The 16,830-nt window shown below is 35.1% G+C and overlaps 3 protein-coding genes across 16 annotated transcripts in view; 1 reads left to right on the top strand and 2 right to left on the bottom strand.

Moving 5' to 3' along the window:
• Nucleotides 1-456: 456 nt before the first annotated feature.
• On the bottom strand, nucleotides 457-6,934 carry LOC132790298 (putative uncharacterized protein DDB_G0271606). The gene is made up of 5 exons (XM_060798783.1): nucleotides 6,318-6,934; nucleotides 3,531-3,960; nucleotides 2,433-2,595; nucleotides 2,113-2,252; nucleotides 457-1,398 (listed from the first exon to the last, which is right to left on the bottom strand). The coding sequence occupies exons 2-5, from the start codon at nucleotides 3,930-3,932 to the stop codon at nucleotides 490-492; spliced, it is 1,614 nt and encodes a 537-aa protein (XP_060654766.1). The 5' UTR covers nucleotides 3,933-3,960; nucleotides 6,318-6,934; the 3' UTR covers nucleotides 457-489.
• Nucleotides 6,935-12,407: 5,473 nt separating this feature from the next.
• Nucleotides 12,408-16,830, bottom strand: part of LOC132788369 (uncharacterized) — a 62,125-nt gene continuing 57,702 nt past the window's right edge. For all 14 annotated transcript variants that reach the window (XM_060795765.1, XM_060795764.1, XM_060795774.1 and 11 more), the window contains one exon: nucleotides 12,408-16,786. In XM_060795765.1, coding sequence (XP_060651748.1) covers nucleotides 16,640-16,786 — 147 coding nt within the window. In that variant the 3' untranslated portion in view covers nucleotides 12,408-16,639. The remainder of the gene's footprint in view (nucleotides 16,787-16,830) is intronic.
• Nucleotides 12,414-13,578, top strand: LOC132788373 (trypsin-2-like). Its single transcript, XM_060795788.1, has 3 exons — nucleotides 12,414-12,726; nucleotides 12,778-13,054; nucleotides 13,112-13,578. Exons 1-3 carry the CDS (start codon nucleotides 12,470-12,472, stop codon nucleotides 13,499-13,501), a joined length of 924 nt encoding a protein of 307 aa, XP_060651771.1. The 5' UTR covers nucleotides 12,414-12,469; the 3' UTR covers nucleotides 13,502-13,578.

Raw genomic sequence — 16,830 nt, 5'->3', positions numbered from 1 at the left:
ATATTTTCGTCAAAACGTTATTTTCATTTGCATTTTTGTTTTATTTTTTATGTGAAATATTTTTGGTAAATGTGCTTCAATTTTGGTATTGCCATTTATTGATATTCCATCGCACAGTGTCGGTTTTCAATTCGTTAAAGCGAATAAGTATTACGTAGTAATTTCTTAAAATAAATGTGTAAATATCAATCACGCTAGCAAAAGTGTTTCGCGCATTTACATACATACGTATGTTAATGAACGTTTCTACGCTTTTAAATGGATTATTAATATTAAAAATGCATCGAAATCAGGTAAGTTGTTAGCTTAAAGATAATCTTGTTGGCGACTTTTATTAAAATGAAATAGAATGCATATGCAACTTCACAATTGCCGTCGAGACACTTTGGGGTGCCATTAACGAATTTGACGAATAGACAAAAATGAAAGAAAACGGAAATTGTATTAAAAATGGCTTTATTCCTTAAAACTTAACAAAATGGATTACAACTAAACTAACATGCTTGCATTATTGTCGCAAAACTCATAAATATTATCAACGAATTGCATTTCATGTACATTTTTAGCAACTTGAGGTGTTTCTTCTGTTGTCGACATCGTCTCCTTTTTCTTCACTTCTTCAACGGCATTGTGTTTTGTTTTTACTTTCGCAGGTGACTCTGCTTCAAGGGTCATGCGCTTGAGATTATTGATAAGCGAAATGTCATGTTTGATTTCGATCTTCAGCTCGAGCAGTTCGTGTTCAGTTTTTATAATATCCTCCGCATAAGCTTCAATATTACGCTGCAGTTGACCCACCGATACCTCCATTTCCGGCGATATGTATTGCTCGTTGTGCATCTTGTATTGCTTGCACTTTTCCGATAGCTGCCGCGTCAGATTATATTCTCTCTCATACATCACATTCATATCGGCGTGCAGGGCTGCCAACTTGTTGCGCACACTATTACGCAGTGGGGCATCCTTGCGTCGCCGTCGTATGCAATTGTTGTTCACAATCGATTCGGTTGGGGCAATCGGCTCGTGACGAGTGCGTCGGCTTTGACGTTGGCGTTTCCGTTGCGTTGCACGAGTTTCGGCTAATTTGTATAGTTTGGCCTTGGCCTGACGATTGACTTCCGTGGTTGCATCGTAATGCTGATCGGGCAGCAATATCAAGAGCAGTTCATCAGGTATTTCCTGCTGCCCCTTGGCCAGTAAACGTTTATCTTTCGTTGTCTTGGCTGGCGTGTTGGCAACTTTGGTCTTGGCTTTTTGCTTCTTGTCGCTTCGATGTAAAAGTTTTTTGAACCACTTAAGCAAGGAGAAATTATGCGTAGGAACGGTTGGGGCAAGTTGCATTAGCTGCAGCTGTGGCGGTTCTGTGAGCTCTCGACGATGCTTGAGTGAGAGACGCAGCTGCAAATAAATTAAAATGAAAGACAGTAAATATATTGTACACAAATACAAAAATGATTTATGATATCTTTAGTTATCCTTAGGGAGTTGGAAATATTTGATCATTCTTACGCAACTCTTTTCTTATCGTGACAACAATGACAATTAAAATGCTATTAAGCCAAAAAAGCAAAATAAAATTAATGATCGCTGGGACTACAGATAAAAACTAGTGCACGCAATAACAAATTAGGGGGAAAAGTAGGAAATATAAAACAAAAACAAAACATTAACTTTAATATAAAAATCAATAGGCAAATTGATTTCATTTCGTGCGTCATGAAAAGCTAAACTAAAATAATGGAAAAAGGCGACGCATAATCAAGTCAAACCGAGCATACGCTTGATGGTATATATTGTACATATGCTATACATACATATATACATATATATAATGTATCTTGTATGTGGAGGCGTGACTTGTGGAGGAAAGGGGTCGGGGAGGTCGGAGCTACGGAACATGAATTTCACATTTCTTGACTTGCGTGCGGCGCCAGTCGGACGAACAGGACACAAAAACAGAAAAAAAATATAGTAGAAACAAACGCTTATTATGCAATCAGTGTCGACTTTTGTTGTTGCCTTGGGCCCAGTTTTTGCACGGCAGGTGGGCTGGTTGGTGGCGGAAAAGGGAGAGAGTTGGGGTGGGGAAGAGGGAGCTGTGTCGCATATTACCTCATTGTGCACACGACTCCAAGCGCGCCAAACAGGTAAAATGGCCATGTTGCCGTCGTAGCTGCGCTCGATACCACGCCAACGTTCCGTTATAACGTAATCGCTGTAGTCACGCGATGCTGCTGTGCCATGGCCGCCATCTTGTTTTTTGTGTTGTTTTTTGGTTTTTGGGAAACGAAACGAAACGAAAATAAAACAAAAAATACAAATAATTGTAAACACATAAATAAATAAAAGTTTTGGTCGATAATAATACCAAAAAAAAAAAGCAAATACCAAAAGTGCTAACTATAGGCGGCAAATCTCCTATATTGACTCACCTTGATTGTTGTTGTTGCTGCAATAGTGGGCATTGCCATTACTCAGCTCATCATCAATCAGCGCTTTGATTATGTCATTGCATGTCGTTTTATTTGTTACGCCCGATACATAACGCGGCTCATCATTGTCCAGCCAAATGGGTATTTCCTTATGACCCTGTTCCTGTTTGTGCCGGAAGTAGAAGAAGGCAAATGCATTGGTTTATTAGTCGACCGGTTTTTATGACATTGTAAGCAATTGCTAACTATGGTTATTACCCAGTTATTTGTGCGCACAATGTTATTGCAGCGAACTTGTGGTTTAAGGCTACAATATATGTATGTATGTTTATATATTGCTATGTTACCGAATTTCACTAGTACGTTAAATTTACATGTTATTTATTTGAAACTATTGAACTAATATAACATTTCCAATTTTTATATTTTCTTTTTACTAATCCTATAATTTTTGTATAAAGTTCCTTTTTTAAATAGTTGTTGTCAGACTTCGTGTTGCTTTCCTTTTTAGCTCAGAACGCTGTTACCAAACTGCAATTCATATGAACTCTTTGCTATGTTGCCAAATTTCAATATAAGGAAGTCTTAGTTTGTTGAATACTATAAGCTAATTGCAGCGCTTTTTAATGAAGTATTTTGCTTTAGCAATACTGAAGTTTTTTTAAATTTTACTGAAATTCGTGGATATTTTTATGTGTGTTCTTATTATCCCTAGGCGCTGTTGCCAAATTGCAGCATTGAAAAAGACGACATAGGTCGCAGTTGCAATTCGAATGCGATTTGGGGTAATCAATTTGATTTTCAGCTTATAATAATAGCCCCCAAGTATGTGAGCATTAGCTTCATTTCTACACGGCCTAACTGTACACGGATTCTCCCATTCCATTTACCTTATATGGATGACTAACCCAACCAACCAAAACCAAACATGCTACGTTCTTAAGCACAACACACAATATTTTGCTTCAGCTAGCTATCCAATTAGGTGATTTGTTTGATTTCACTGGAAGCCCACGAGTCAATGGAGGGGGGGGGCGGTACAAGGAGTGAGAGCAGGAGTGGGATGTGGCAGGGGCATGTTACGTGTGAGGCACTTACCACAGTGCTATTAACGCCGTACAGGGAAATCGAGCGATGGCGATGCCGTCGACTGGCGGCCGTGTGTTGGCCATTTCCGTTTGCTGCCTTGCTGCCGTGTTGTTGATTTTGCCCTGGTTGTGGGGCAGAGCCGCGGGTTGCAGTTGTGGCTGTTGGCACTTTTGCATCTACTAGACGTTCGCCGCATGGCTTATTGCCTCTGTCGTTCCCGTTCTCATGGTTGTTGTTGTTGTTGTTATTGTTATTATTGTCTTGATTTTGGTCGTGCTGATAATGCTGATGTTTGGTCGGCAGTATGGGGCTTTCAGGTAAATTCAATAGCGATGGACAGGTGTCAAGATTATCATCGATGAATGTGGAGTTTTGTTGTAGTTGCTGTTGCTGTTGCTGTTGAGGCGCCATGTTGCCTGAATTGTGACACTAATTGGCACTGCAAGTGAAAGGCGGGTGAAAATTGTTACTATGAGCACTTGTAATATATGTTCCTTATATACATATATATAAAGCTATGTATGATTCGATTTCTTTTTCGAAACACGCAAAAAGGCTGTTAGACATGTTATTGTTGTTTTTTTTTTGTGTTTTGTAGCTGTTGTTGATGTCGGTGGTTGTTTGGCCGCCTACGTCTAACGATCAATTTAGATTTGTTGCCGACGATTAAATAAATTATGCACGAAGTTTCACAGTGCATAGTCATTGCCTGGTGGTGCAATGGACACCAGCTGCCCACATACACCCTCGCCATAAGCAAACTCAACCCACCTGTCCTTCCGATGGCCAATTGCCGTGCTCGAATTCCTAGAAAATTACCCACAAAAACTTTGTTTCTATCATTATTTAGCTCTGTCTGCTACTCGACAGTTTCTTTCGACCATTTTGGCCGCATAAATTGTAGCTGTTGACTTGCATTTTGTATGCAAATTTTATTTGCCAAAAAAAAAGAAGAAGAAAACTGAGGAGAGGCGAAAAACACAGCCTATTTTGACTTATGGAATAATGCAAATTTATGCCAGCGTAAACTGCAGCGTGCCAAATAGCACCAATTATATATCGTGGCAGTAAAACTTGTGGTAAAAACTACATCGACTCTTACCAGGTGTTGCAGTAAGCGAGAAACTCTTTAAGTGGTTTAATTGAACAGTGGAGTAAATACATAAACAGATTAGGATCAAAACTCTATATTACTTTCGCTATTTATGAATTAAATATGAATACGAAAAGAATACATTTTAAAATATTGCAATTCAGTTTAGAATTCTGTTGAAGAACTATTTTAAAAAATCGATATTTATCTTTGAAAAATTCTTTCGTGTTAACAGAACATTTCTTTGCGATTTCGTAATTGTAGACTTCTTGTGAAAGTGTTGGTTTTGCTTGCTTGCCCTTAATTGTTAATAAATATGCAAATTTGGTAAATATTTAATAGTAGACGCCCATTCCACTTGCATATTGACAGACTACTGCATAACAATCCACGCCCGGTTTGGCTCTTCAAAGCTATTAGGCAAATGAGTTATAGTGCGGCTTTGCTGCAAGGGATTTCGTATGCAAGGGGACACGCCCACGGTTCGGCCACTGACTGACTACGAGTGTCCCTATTCCCCTGCTCCCCCTCTTTCTCTACACCCCCGACAAAGTTCAGGTCCCGCTCGCACATGTCAATGAAGCCTTTGATTACTCGAACTCGAAGTCGGACTTGGCAAAACTGAACATGCAAGCATTCGTAGAAAAAAAATGTAATTTCCAATCAAGATAAGTTCAAATGAAAATTTAATTTGTTGTTGTGGTGGTAGAAGGTCCTTTGGACAACACTTTCACACAGGACAATTATCTAAACGCCCAGCGCTGACGTTTTAAGTGCAACTAATTGTTGTAGGGCGGGTTGTGTAGCAACTATCAAATGATTAATTAATGGGAGGAACGTTGGGTTTTCAGACTTTCCAAGAAATTCTTTAGAACTTGCTGGACAAACTATGCCGGCTTGCCTATCAAAGTTCAATGTCTTTTCAGGTATTTCATTGCTAAGATGTATTTGAATTACTTACTAGCTATGACGTTCCTAAATATGTATTTTTAACGACAACTTTTCAACGTAAGTTTCAGTTAAAAGCGCGTAACTGCTTAAAATATATGCAGCTAAATTTAGCTTCACTTGCATGTGTATAGTTAATAATACTATGTTGAAGTATAAGAATAACTAAACGAGTTGTTGCATAGGGCATTTGAATTGAAAAAGAAAGGTATGAAAAAATAACTGTCATAGGTTTGTAATGAGGTGTGTCATATAACTATATTAAAGTGTGGTAAATGAAGGTATTACATTGGTAATAAAATCTACAGTCCCATCCCCACATAAATATGAATAAAATAATTTTTCTAAAATGAGTATTTCATATACATACATTTTCGATACATGAAATAACATTTTTTCAGTCTTTCATTATTTGCTTTCATTAAAATTGCGATTTCTTCTTAAAATTAAAATTTATTTTACGTTCTATGCAATGCTTACAGATAATAATTTTAACTTATTTTCTGGTAAATTGCTGCCTGTTTTTTATAATTTTTATCATCGTTTAACATGCTACCTACTTATGATCGTTTTGTGGTTGTTTCTTTACCCACTCATTAGATTTTGGCACCCGCAGAACCACAGAATATTCAAAAATCAACTGTGAATTCTCCCAGTGCCAAGATACAATGGTAGTTGCAGCAGCAGCAACGATCTTCTACCAAAATCACAATCGAACTAACTGCAATTTGATCGACTAGTTGATCTAGACTTACCGTTTTAGTCGTTTTCCTTGGAATTGTTTTCTCGTTGCGAAATTCTAGCTTGATCGCTGTGTAAATATCGATAGAGTTTCTCGTTGAAGTCTTTTGGTTGTTAGTTTATAATTTGTTGGCAGTGTTCTTTATTTTTCTTGTTTGTAGTTTAATTTGCCTGTGTGGTGTTGGCTGGTTTTACACTTGATCACTAAACTGTTGGGCAGCTGCCATGCTAGAGCCGCAGGACATGTTAATCCTTTGAGCTTTGACACTTGACTGAAGTTCAAATTTGAATTTGCAGCTATTGTAACGTGCTGCTCGACGTCAGCGTCAGAGGCCGAGGCCGAGGCAGAGGCAGAATTGTCGACGTCAGGCAGCGCAGCCGGAAACTGCTAATATTTTCGTTTCTAGATCTAGACAGGTGGCTAAGGTGCTAAGCTGTTGTCCTTGTTCAGCCAGTGCAATGTTCAGTTCAGTTCATATTCAAATAATGCCTAGGCTAGCAAACATTAGCAGAGTTTCTGTGTGTGTGTGTGTGGGTAAGAGAGTCCTTTAGTCCTTTAGTTTTAGCTGGTTGCCAGTGACAACTTGGCGACGGCGCGTTTAATGCACAACAAACAGGACTGACGACGACGGCGTATCCTTGACGACGGCATGTGACTAACTAAAATTTTATTTGCTACCACACAAAACTTTAAAGCAAATCCAGGCAGCTACCAACTCACGCACACATACACACACACACACCTTTACACACGCATATGCATATAGTGAGACAGAAATACAAAGTGAGAGTGTGAGAAAGAGAGAGAGGAAGAGAGAGAGCAAGAGTCTAGGGGTTGTTAGGTGCTGTTGCTGCCGTCATCATCAACGGTTGTTGTTGGTAGTAGCTGCTAACAACAACTGCCGCGGCCCGTTGTCGTCGTCTTTTGGCCAGCAGCAACCACCAACCGTGCTACCAATTTCCCACTTACAGCCAGATCCACATGCGAGCGAGCGAGCGACCGAAAGACAGAAAGACCGAAAGACTGGAAGACCGAAACACCGACCGACCACTCCCTCATCCACATTGCAGTTTTTCTCATTTTTTTTGTGCCCCCTCCGGTATTTTTTCATAGCGTGTCTCGGCTAACCCCTAGCCCTATTCCACACTCAATGTGCGTGTTGTTGTTGCTAGTATTTTACCAATACCAATGCCTGGGCGCACTTTGTGTTATTTGGTAAAACGAGATTGTTGATAACGTGCGGCAACAACAACAGCAACAACTACTATAAAAAATACAACAACAACAACAACAACTACAACAAAAAAAGAACTCGCGGTACATAAAATTCTTTCTGCCGCCAGGACCCAACTCCCGTACTCCCAATACTTCTGCCGTGTATTGTATATTTTATTGTTAATGGGCAGCATTCACCTTTCGATTCGATTTTTCTCGTTGTTGTTGTTGCTTTAGCTTTTTCATGACACGAAATTGTTGTACTTTTGTTGCTAACGGCATTTTTGGCTGGCTTGAAAAACACTTTGATATATGAATGTAAAAAAAAATATAGAGAAAGGCTTGCTTGCAGCTAAGAAAGTAAAACTGAATTCTATTTTAATTAATTTATATATTTATAGAAACACAAGTACAGAAATGTTGTTTAGAGGCCAAAGGGCTAACTACATCTAAGTTTAGCTGCAGGACGGCAGAGTTAAGAATACAGTTTGCATGAAAATAGCAGAAAGAATATGTGAATTTAATGCTGAAGAGGTCTCGGTTACTTAAAGCCTAATGTGAGATTATATTTTAAAATAAACATATTAATAAATTATGAAACACATAACATACAGTCTACACTTGAAGAATAAAACAATTCCTAAGCTATATTTCTACTTATTTGAATCAGGCTGAGCAAGCTATTTATCGTAATTAGTTATGTCCCTGCTGGATTGGATGATTGATCTAGACTTAATTGAACTTAATTGAACATTTCTGTAAATCCAATGGAAATTAGTTATAATTATGAACAGCCTTTGTTGGCTTAATAACATATTCTCAATTGAGTATGCAATGTAGTACAAGCAATGGTTGATTATAGCCTGATCTAGTGGAGCTTTTCGTTGCTAGTTTTGGTATGTAAATATCCATATACATACATATATCCTCTAATCTATTATGTATCTATATTATTTGTTATAGCAAATCAATAGTACGTAGTTGTTCAGTTGTTGAATTAATAGTATCGTATAAAATATACTAAATATTTAGCACGGTTTTGCAGGGATTTATCAATGTCTAGTTTACTAAAGAATTATGCAATAACTGATCCTTATTCATCTTTTAAAGAAGATAAGTAAACATATAGTTTCGATCAAATATTAGATATTTCTCAATTCATCTAATAAAATATGGTATATCTAATATACTAAATATTTTTTTTTACTACACCTGTACATTTAAATTGCATTAGTGCTCTGTTAGGCTAGTTCTACTCCTGTTTCTCCCTTTCGAAGTATTACAATTAAAAACACGCAAGTTGTCAATTTTGGGGAGAACAATTTCGCCAGAGCGCGTGAAATTTTGACGCTTTGCTGCGAGTTGCGAGCTGCGATTATGTAAATGATTGATTCGGCAGCAGGTTATGGGGCAGCCTGTACTAATTTGCTGAAACTTTATGTTGGCCAGGGTTATCTAGGGGTGAGTATTACATCTACATACTCTTTAAGGTCGTACCTGCCGTTGCGTCGTTGCGGTTCAGCGATTTCACGATATGGCACCGCCTCAGCCGGCGACGTTGGCTCGTAATAAACAAACATAATGTTTGGTAATAATGGAAACAGGACTTTGTCGTTTCAGTTCTTTTTTTGTACACCTTATATAGTATGTATATACCCATCTATGCATTTCTATGTTCTTCGAGTAAGTGTGGGAAAGTACACGAACATCGGTCTAACAATTGCCTTGGGACTGTGTTGTACCTCGAGTTTTACGGCTCGCAAATGCTTGGTTATTAATTTTTATTTGGATTTTGGATAGAGGGCAATTAATGCGCACACATGAACAACTAATTGCCACGCCCATTTCGGCCTGACACTAAGCTCAATTTAATGTCGCGACTCTAAGCTCTCCAAAATATGATTAATTTTTGCTCTGGCTGCAATTAAATTGATTGTTTCGAACTGCAACTGCAAAAGAATGAATTCTACTTTCAAGAGTTTTATGTCTCATAATTTCTGCCAACTATTTTGGTAACCTTTCAATATTATATTTAAATACAAACTTTGCTACACAAAAGAGCCAAACTTCGGATTTGCTAGGATTCATTGCTTTCTATTTTTATTGCTACTTACTTTTGATCAAGCTTTGATCGAATAAGAAGGGAATTTTGAAGATACACACAATAATTATATACAAATTGTAGAAGTTATTAAACATTAATTCTTTTCTATGGCATAAAACGTCAACTCTAATCGGGTCTTAGCTACTTTGACAATGTGGAATACTTAGTACTTTGTGGTATATTTTAAACTACTATATCAATATACCAAATAAATCTTTCACCTTGGCTGACAATGTGGTATATTTTGAGTGCAGCACAATATCAATATACCAAAATGGATAGAGGGTATCTCACAGTCGAGCACATTCGACTGTAGCTTTTTGACATGTTTACTATTAAATAATTATTTCATTTACTTACAATGTCCATAAAACTTATAGAAAGCTTAGAAACTTAACAAAAGTCGAAATGAATAACACAATTAATATGCCGCAAAAAAGATTGCAGTCTGAAACAAAATATTACCAACGTACACTTAAAATAATTTGCTTGATTCCATTAGAGCGCTGCCCTCGGAGCACTTTAAATCATAATATTTATATGTAGCATATAAGTTGGTTAAAGCCAGAGCAAGCGGGGGTGTTAACGACTTTCTTAGCCAACTTTAGCCCTATTATTTACACACGTAGACACGTCCCCCGTTCTTGGCTTAATGCATTTGAGTGGCGCCACTTGAATTGGTTTGCATGTGTCGCATATGGAAATTTTGTAATGATAGGGGAGTTACCTGCACAGCTTAATTGCACTGCAGTTAAACAGAATTTTGTGCTCTATGCTTAGGTAATGATTGAGTTTTTATTATGCACGTTGATTGCTCAGCGTTGATTGCGTTTATCCAGAAGTTATGTGAGCGGGTGGTTTACTCTAAATACGGAAAGTACATTGGCATATTATACATACATATATACAATGTTGTGGGCGCGTATGGAGCTCATCTTCTGCTTGTTAAATATTCGATCACACACATGTTCGATTGTTGACCCTGACACACAAATTTTAGCTGCTGTCACATGTGCTGCGCTGCGGATCTGTTGGCCAAAAGTAACGTCTTTTTGTCGGGATACCCGCCCCGTCACTGTGCAACACTCATTCAAGCATCAATTAAGGACAGACAATGTGGCTAAAAGTGAAGTGCGAGCGAGAGAGCAACACCGAACATTATAAAGGTAGTAAATAATTACAAGAGCCGACCGGGGTCACAGACTGCAGAACCGAGTTTAAATAGTTGTGCCGCTGCCTGCATTTTACCTCGTGCCAACTGCGATGCAGCTGCAGGTGTAGAAATCAACGAGCGCAACGAAGCGAGACATCAGCAGAGCGACTGTGTCTCCAACGCAGAGCCACAGGCCACAGTCGAGTCGAGTCCAGTTTGCGCCAAGCGGAAGGAAGCTGTTGCGCGGGCCAAAACACTTGTTCCCAAAAAAACTATGGACTAAGAGCGGGCAGGTTAAGGAACCTGTTTTCCTTAGGCGCGCAGATCGCGCAAGCTGTTCTCGATCGCGGCCTGTTCTGTTGGCAGGTTGTTTCTCTGTTTTTAGTTTTAGGGGTTGCTTTGCCGTTAAGATGCCGCCGGCTGTGTCGCGTGTGCATTGACCTGAAAATGTTGCGCGCCCTTTAATGATTAGGCAGCAAAAACCTCACAAAAGTCAAAGACATTGGCCATATATATAATTTTTTTTGTTCAATTTTTGTTTTGGGACGATCTTTATTAATGCGAAGCTGTTCTTGCTGGTTTCTTATTTTGTTTTGCATCTTGTCTTTTCATTATTCTTATTTATTTATAACTAGTTGTTGTTGTTCTTGTTTGACGTGTTTTGTTTTTCGTGTATTTACAGCGTGTTTCATATTTCGTTTCATTTTAATAAGTTTGCTCAAGTTGTGTGTAGTTATTCTGTGTTTCTTTTTTTTTTCGAGATTTAAAAAAATGTACTTTGCTTGCTTTGCGCCGATCTTTAAATGGTGTCAGATTTGAATTGATCTATTAGAAATCTACTCTATTTTGTGATGAAGTGAGGAACCTAAAATATATATCTAATGCTTTCGTGACATTATTATTTAAGTAAGCAAACATTTTGTATTTTCTTCTCATTTTTCATTGAATATTTAGATTACTTAGAATTAGCAAGATTTGTGTAATTTTATATCGTGTTTTTTATTATAAATACTTAGGAAATTATTTTAGTGTTAGCTAATAAAATTAATTAACGAATTTTAATCTTAATTTACTTTATTTACATTTTGCTTTTGCAATCTGCTGTTACTACAGCTTATAAAGCTTTTTCTTTAAGTTGTTTTTTGTGTAGATAATTTATTAATGCCTTTGATGTGTTAAAAAGCCACCTGCTTTTGACATTTTTAGAATTAGTTAATATTTATCTTCGGCTTATTACATTGTGTTAATACTTTATTTACAGTTTTATAGAAGTTAAGTGTTTCTCAATATTATTTTTATAGCTGTTCTTTTATTATTATTATTATTCATTAATCGTATATCGAATTTGTAGCGTTATTGCCGATTGCTTTTAGGCAATTTATCTTTCTCATTTGTTGTTAATTAGATTTTGATTATGATCTTTATTTATTCATATAATATCATTTTGCAAGGGTTTTATATATTAGTTAATTTTTTTTAAAATATTATTTCAACTAAAGTCAATATTAAATATATGTAAATACCCGCGTTGTCTTTTATTTCTTATACTCTGCGCCCATTAAAAGAATGTTTAATTATTAACAATTGGAGAATTCCTATTTAATTTAAAGAAGTTTAAGCCTCATTGAGTAAAATCAAATTGACAATCATCCAGTATTTTTGTGTCAGAAATTAATATTTTTTTTAACTTGTCATGCATTTTTTTAAGTTAATATACTTTTTATTGATTCTATTGTGCTTAGCCCAAAGTGTGGAGCTAACAGTTAGATCAGATCGAATGAAGCGAATCGCTACTCCAAATTTTGATGAAGAATTTTATCGAACATTGGCCAAATATGTTGTCTCAATTAGATCACGAACACCGCACAAATATTTTGGCGATAATCATTTTTGTGGCGGCACTATAATATCCCCGATATTTGTGATAACAGCCGGACATTGCGTGATGGAGTGGGTATTAAAATATATTCAATTTATGATTTACTCATTATGATTTTAAAGCAAACGCAAGATTATGCATCGAAGTAGAGTGATATTGGTAGTTGCTGGAACTCCAAATCGACTTAAGCACATTCTTGGGGCCACTCTAAATATGCCCGCCGAAAAGATCTTTGTGCACACAAACTTTACTTTGTATAATACAAACAATATTGCGCTTATTAAGTTGGCAGAATCTTTGCCATCGAACAATAAACATGTGGGATTCATCAAGCTGCCATCGAAACCTCCCAATGAAGGCAGTCTTTTTAGAGTGATGGGCTGGGGACGTGTTTACGAGGTTGAATCAGTCGAAGCATTATTTATTTATTTACTCTGATCTATCTACTGCTCTTAGGGTGGCGCTCTTGCTTCAAGAATACTTTATGTTGATGTTAAGTTGCGAAATCGATCGTTTTGTGAATCGTTTATTAACTATTTCTCGGCTGAAATGCTATGCGCTGGCAATTTCGTGGAGAGCGACGAAGATCCATGTCCAGGGGATTCTGGAGATCCATTCCTTCAAGACCTTACGCTCTATGGAGTTGTTACTTATGGTCTTGGCTGTGGCAACACTCATATGCCTTCAGTTTATTCGAATGTGTGGTACCACATGGATTGGATTAATGAGATACTCACTGAGAATAGTGGTCGAAAAATTATGGAACAATCTTTATTACTTCGACTAAATCTATTGATAATATTTATCATGAACTGTTTTTACTTCAATTTTTACAAATTTATTTGAATATAAGTAAGGTTGAATAGCAAGTGGATGCGAATCATAGATCAGTCAGTTTTGAATGGACACAGAGTAAACACAAATTAAATTCTCTTAGTTTAATAGGTTGGTATTTTTATCAGCGAGCTGTAAAGTTTGCCATTCACTTTCGAATTAATTCTATAAAAAATAAATAAACCTACACTTTTTGGTTTGCAACAAATTTTAATGTTCAACATCTTCAAAAAGTATAGTTTTGCTTCGATTTAATTCGAAAATAGAAATGGGTCCAAGCTAGAAACGGAGAACAATCGGTGGCACTATCGACACTATCGATGGCTGAAAATTGACTATCGACTAGTATCGATGGCGCCTACTATCGATAGTTCTTCTTCTCTAGACCAAGCCGCATTAATCAGTATTATTTTCATTATTTTGAATATATTTTATATATAATATTATTTGCCATATTCTTTAGTGGTCTTTGAGATTTAATAAAGCATTTTTTTGAGTAAGTTTTATGAAGTTTAAATCAAAATACATTGAAATGGCTGGGTAATTTTCGTTACCACATGAAACCAGTTAAGCTAATGTAACTATTATGTATAATAATATCATTTAAAGAAGGCACAATTAAATTGTTAGTATATTAACATTGACATAAAACATTAAAATTGTAACGGATTTAAAAACACATTTTTAGTGATATCTTTTATAATCGAGCTCATTCATTTTGTACATTCCTTGCGTTAATTGGCACTGTATTCTACAGATTTATTTCTAGTGCCTTTCTAATTTGTTCCCTTCTAAAATTATAATAAACTGAAATAATCGCATAAAATGAGGTGTAATTTTTATGATTTTTACTGTTGCATAGCATGGGAGCATTTGTTTTGCATTTATAGTTTTATTATTTATTAAATAAGCATTGACATTTTTTTTTTTAATATTTTGTAATTTTTAAAAATGTATTTTTAATTGCAAAAAGATTGTCCATGTCTTTCTTTTATAATTTTTTTTCTGGTATTTTGTTTTAAACGAGAGAAAAATCTGCAAAGCTTGAAATATTTTTGCTTGCAAAATTATATATGTATGCGTTTTGTAGTATATAGCTTTATTCTGAATTTCGTGTTCGAAGCAAATCTACAAAAAAAGGCGAGCACACATTTTGGATTAACATAAAATGTTAATGTGACAGATTATGTTAAGAATTTTAAACAGCGCCAAAAAGTATGCAATAAATATTTTTTGTTGTGGAATTGATTTGAATTCGAAATTCAAAAGTGGAGCCTAATAATTCAACAAATCTACGGTTCTAGAAATATAAAAATTGCAAAAAGCTTTATATATGCGTTCTGTATTTGTGTCATATAATAAATATTTCATTAAATAATTTATAACGGTGGCCCTCATTAACCTGCTCAATTAATTAAATTGAATAAATTTGTATGCAAAGGTTTTATATATATTTTAGTTACATTTTTTTTTTCGATTTTACGTTTTTTGTTTTGTTTTGGATTTTGTGGTTATCACAAGATTTTATGGTTTGATTTGGTTTAGTTTAATTTTAGTTTTTAAATATATTTTTAGGTGTATTTTTTGTCAAGTTTTGGTCTTCTATATGCAAATTTCGCAGGGCATTAGTTGCTTTCGACATAAATTGTATCTAAAATACTTGGGCGTTTTTTCATAGTTGGGTTGGCATAGCTTCTTGAGTTTTAATTTTTGTGTTGTTTTTTATTTTTGTTTTTATATTACGACTTTATTTTGTTCATTAGCATTGATATGTTTCTCAATTAAATTGTTTTATCCAATTCCTGCTGCTACAAAGGTGATGAAAGTTTACTACTGCTAAGAAGTCAAATTAAAATGAACTAATTATTAAATAAATAATTGAACTAAATTTTATGTAGTTCAGTGCAATATGCTCTTCATTTCAAGTAATTTTTAATCCAGAAAAATATGAAAAGCATACATTAGGTATCTGTTTAGAATTTAAATAAAGTCCTAGACTTATTTATGAATTCATTACATTTGAAAATTACGATATTCTTTTTGAAGAATCAAAACTGTAAAATAATATTCGAAACAATTATAAAACGTAAGATAATCTGAAATATCCAAAAAATTTTAAATGTATAACCAAATATTTAATTATACCCATTTTTTCTAAAGCGAGATCTGACCCGAAAAAACTGCTGAATTGTATACAAAATTAAATTCGGAGCAGATCTAAAATATATTTCCTTTTGAGCAACATAAAATTATTATAACAATTTGACATATTCGGAGGCATTTCAACTAAGTAATTTATAATATTTGACTAGAATTGTTGTATGTATATAACATTTATATATGCATCTATTGTATAAATATGAGTTTCGGCATTTATTTTGTTCTTTCGTTTAACTAGGCATAGATAAAGCGTTAAAGCTGATTTTTTCATGTTGAATTTTGTTTTTCATATTTTTTTTTTAAGTAGGCTAGGTCTTTTTTTTGTTTTAGATGGTGTTTCATTTTGGTACATACTTTCAGCATAACTTTTGTTTCTATAATTTGTTTAAGTATTATTAATTAATACTTAACATTTGCGTTTTCATTTAAATGTCTATGCATTCGTCGAGCAATTTTTGTTTTATATTATTATTTGTTGTTAAAATAGGCAGTCGAAAATCTTTTCGTATTTTTCTATTTCGCATAAATGTAATTCCCGTAAATATTTAAATATTAACAACTTATTTGGTAAATAATTCGTGTGTAAATGTGTAAGTAATTTAAATCGTTTAACAACTCATTTATTTAATTATTATTATTTTTAACTAATTTCTTTCTTATCACTTGTCTTGCTATTTTATTCTCATAGTGTATTAATTGTTAATTAAATTACTTTGTGTTTCCCTTTGTTACATTAAAGTTAAATGACTTTTGCAAGGCCTTAAGAACTTAGAAAACTGCATTCTTCCATATTAACCATTATATTATTTTCACATTTTGCGTGATTTTCTCTAGAGTTTAATATTACTTAATAATTCTTTATGCTGTTTTTGGTTTTCTTGTTTGTTGTTTTTTTTTTCTCTTTTTGGTTTGTTCATTTGCATTCATTTTCTTAAAGCACATGCTCTTTGGATGTTTGATTTGCATTTAATGGTTGCTTTTAGCTTAATTTTACGAAAATCCTTTGTAGTGTACAAAAAAGAATATCAGAAATATGGCATAAGCTGTTGGAAATGTAATTCTAGCAATGACATCGATCGTCTTCGCCACACGAATCGGATGCGGTGGCTCTTTTTTGCGCACTTGAACGAAGCATGTCTGAAATAGAATAATCACGAGTTAGAATTTTATTCAAATTGAAT

Source organism: Drosophila nasuta, chromosome 3, assembly GCF_023558535.2.
Source record: "Drosophila nasuta strain 15112-1781.00 chromosome 3, ASM2355853v1, whole genome shotgun sequence".
Lineage (NCBI taxonomy): Eukaryota > Metazoa > Arthropoda > Insecta > Diptera > Drosophilidae > Drosophila > Drosophila nasuta.
The sequence above is the reverse complement of the archived record's forward strand: the minus strand, read 5'-3'. Positions and strand labels throughout refer to the sequence as shown.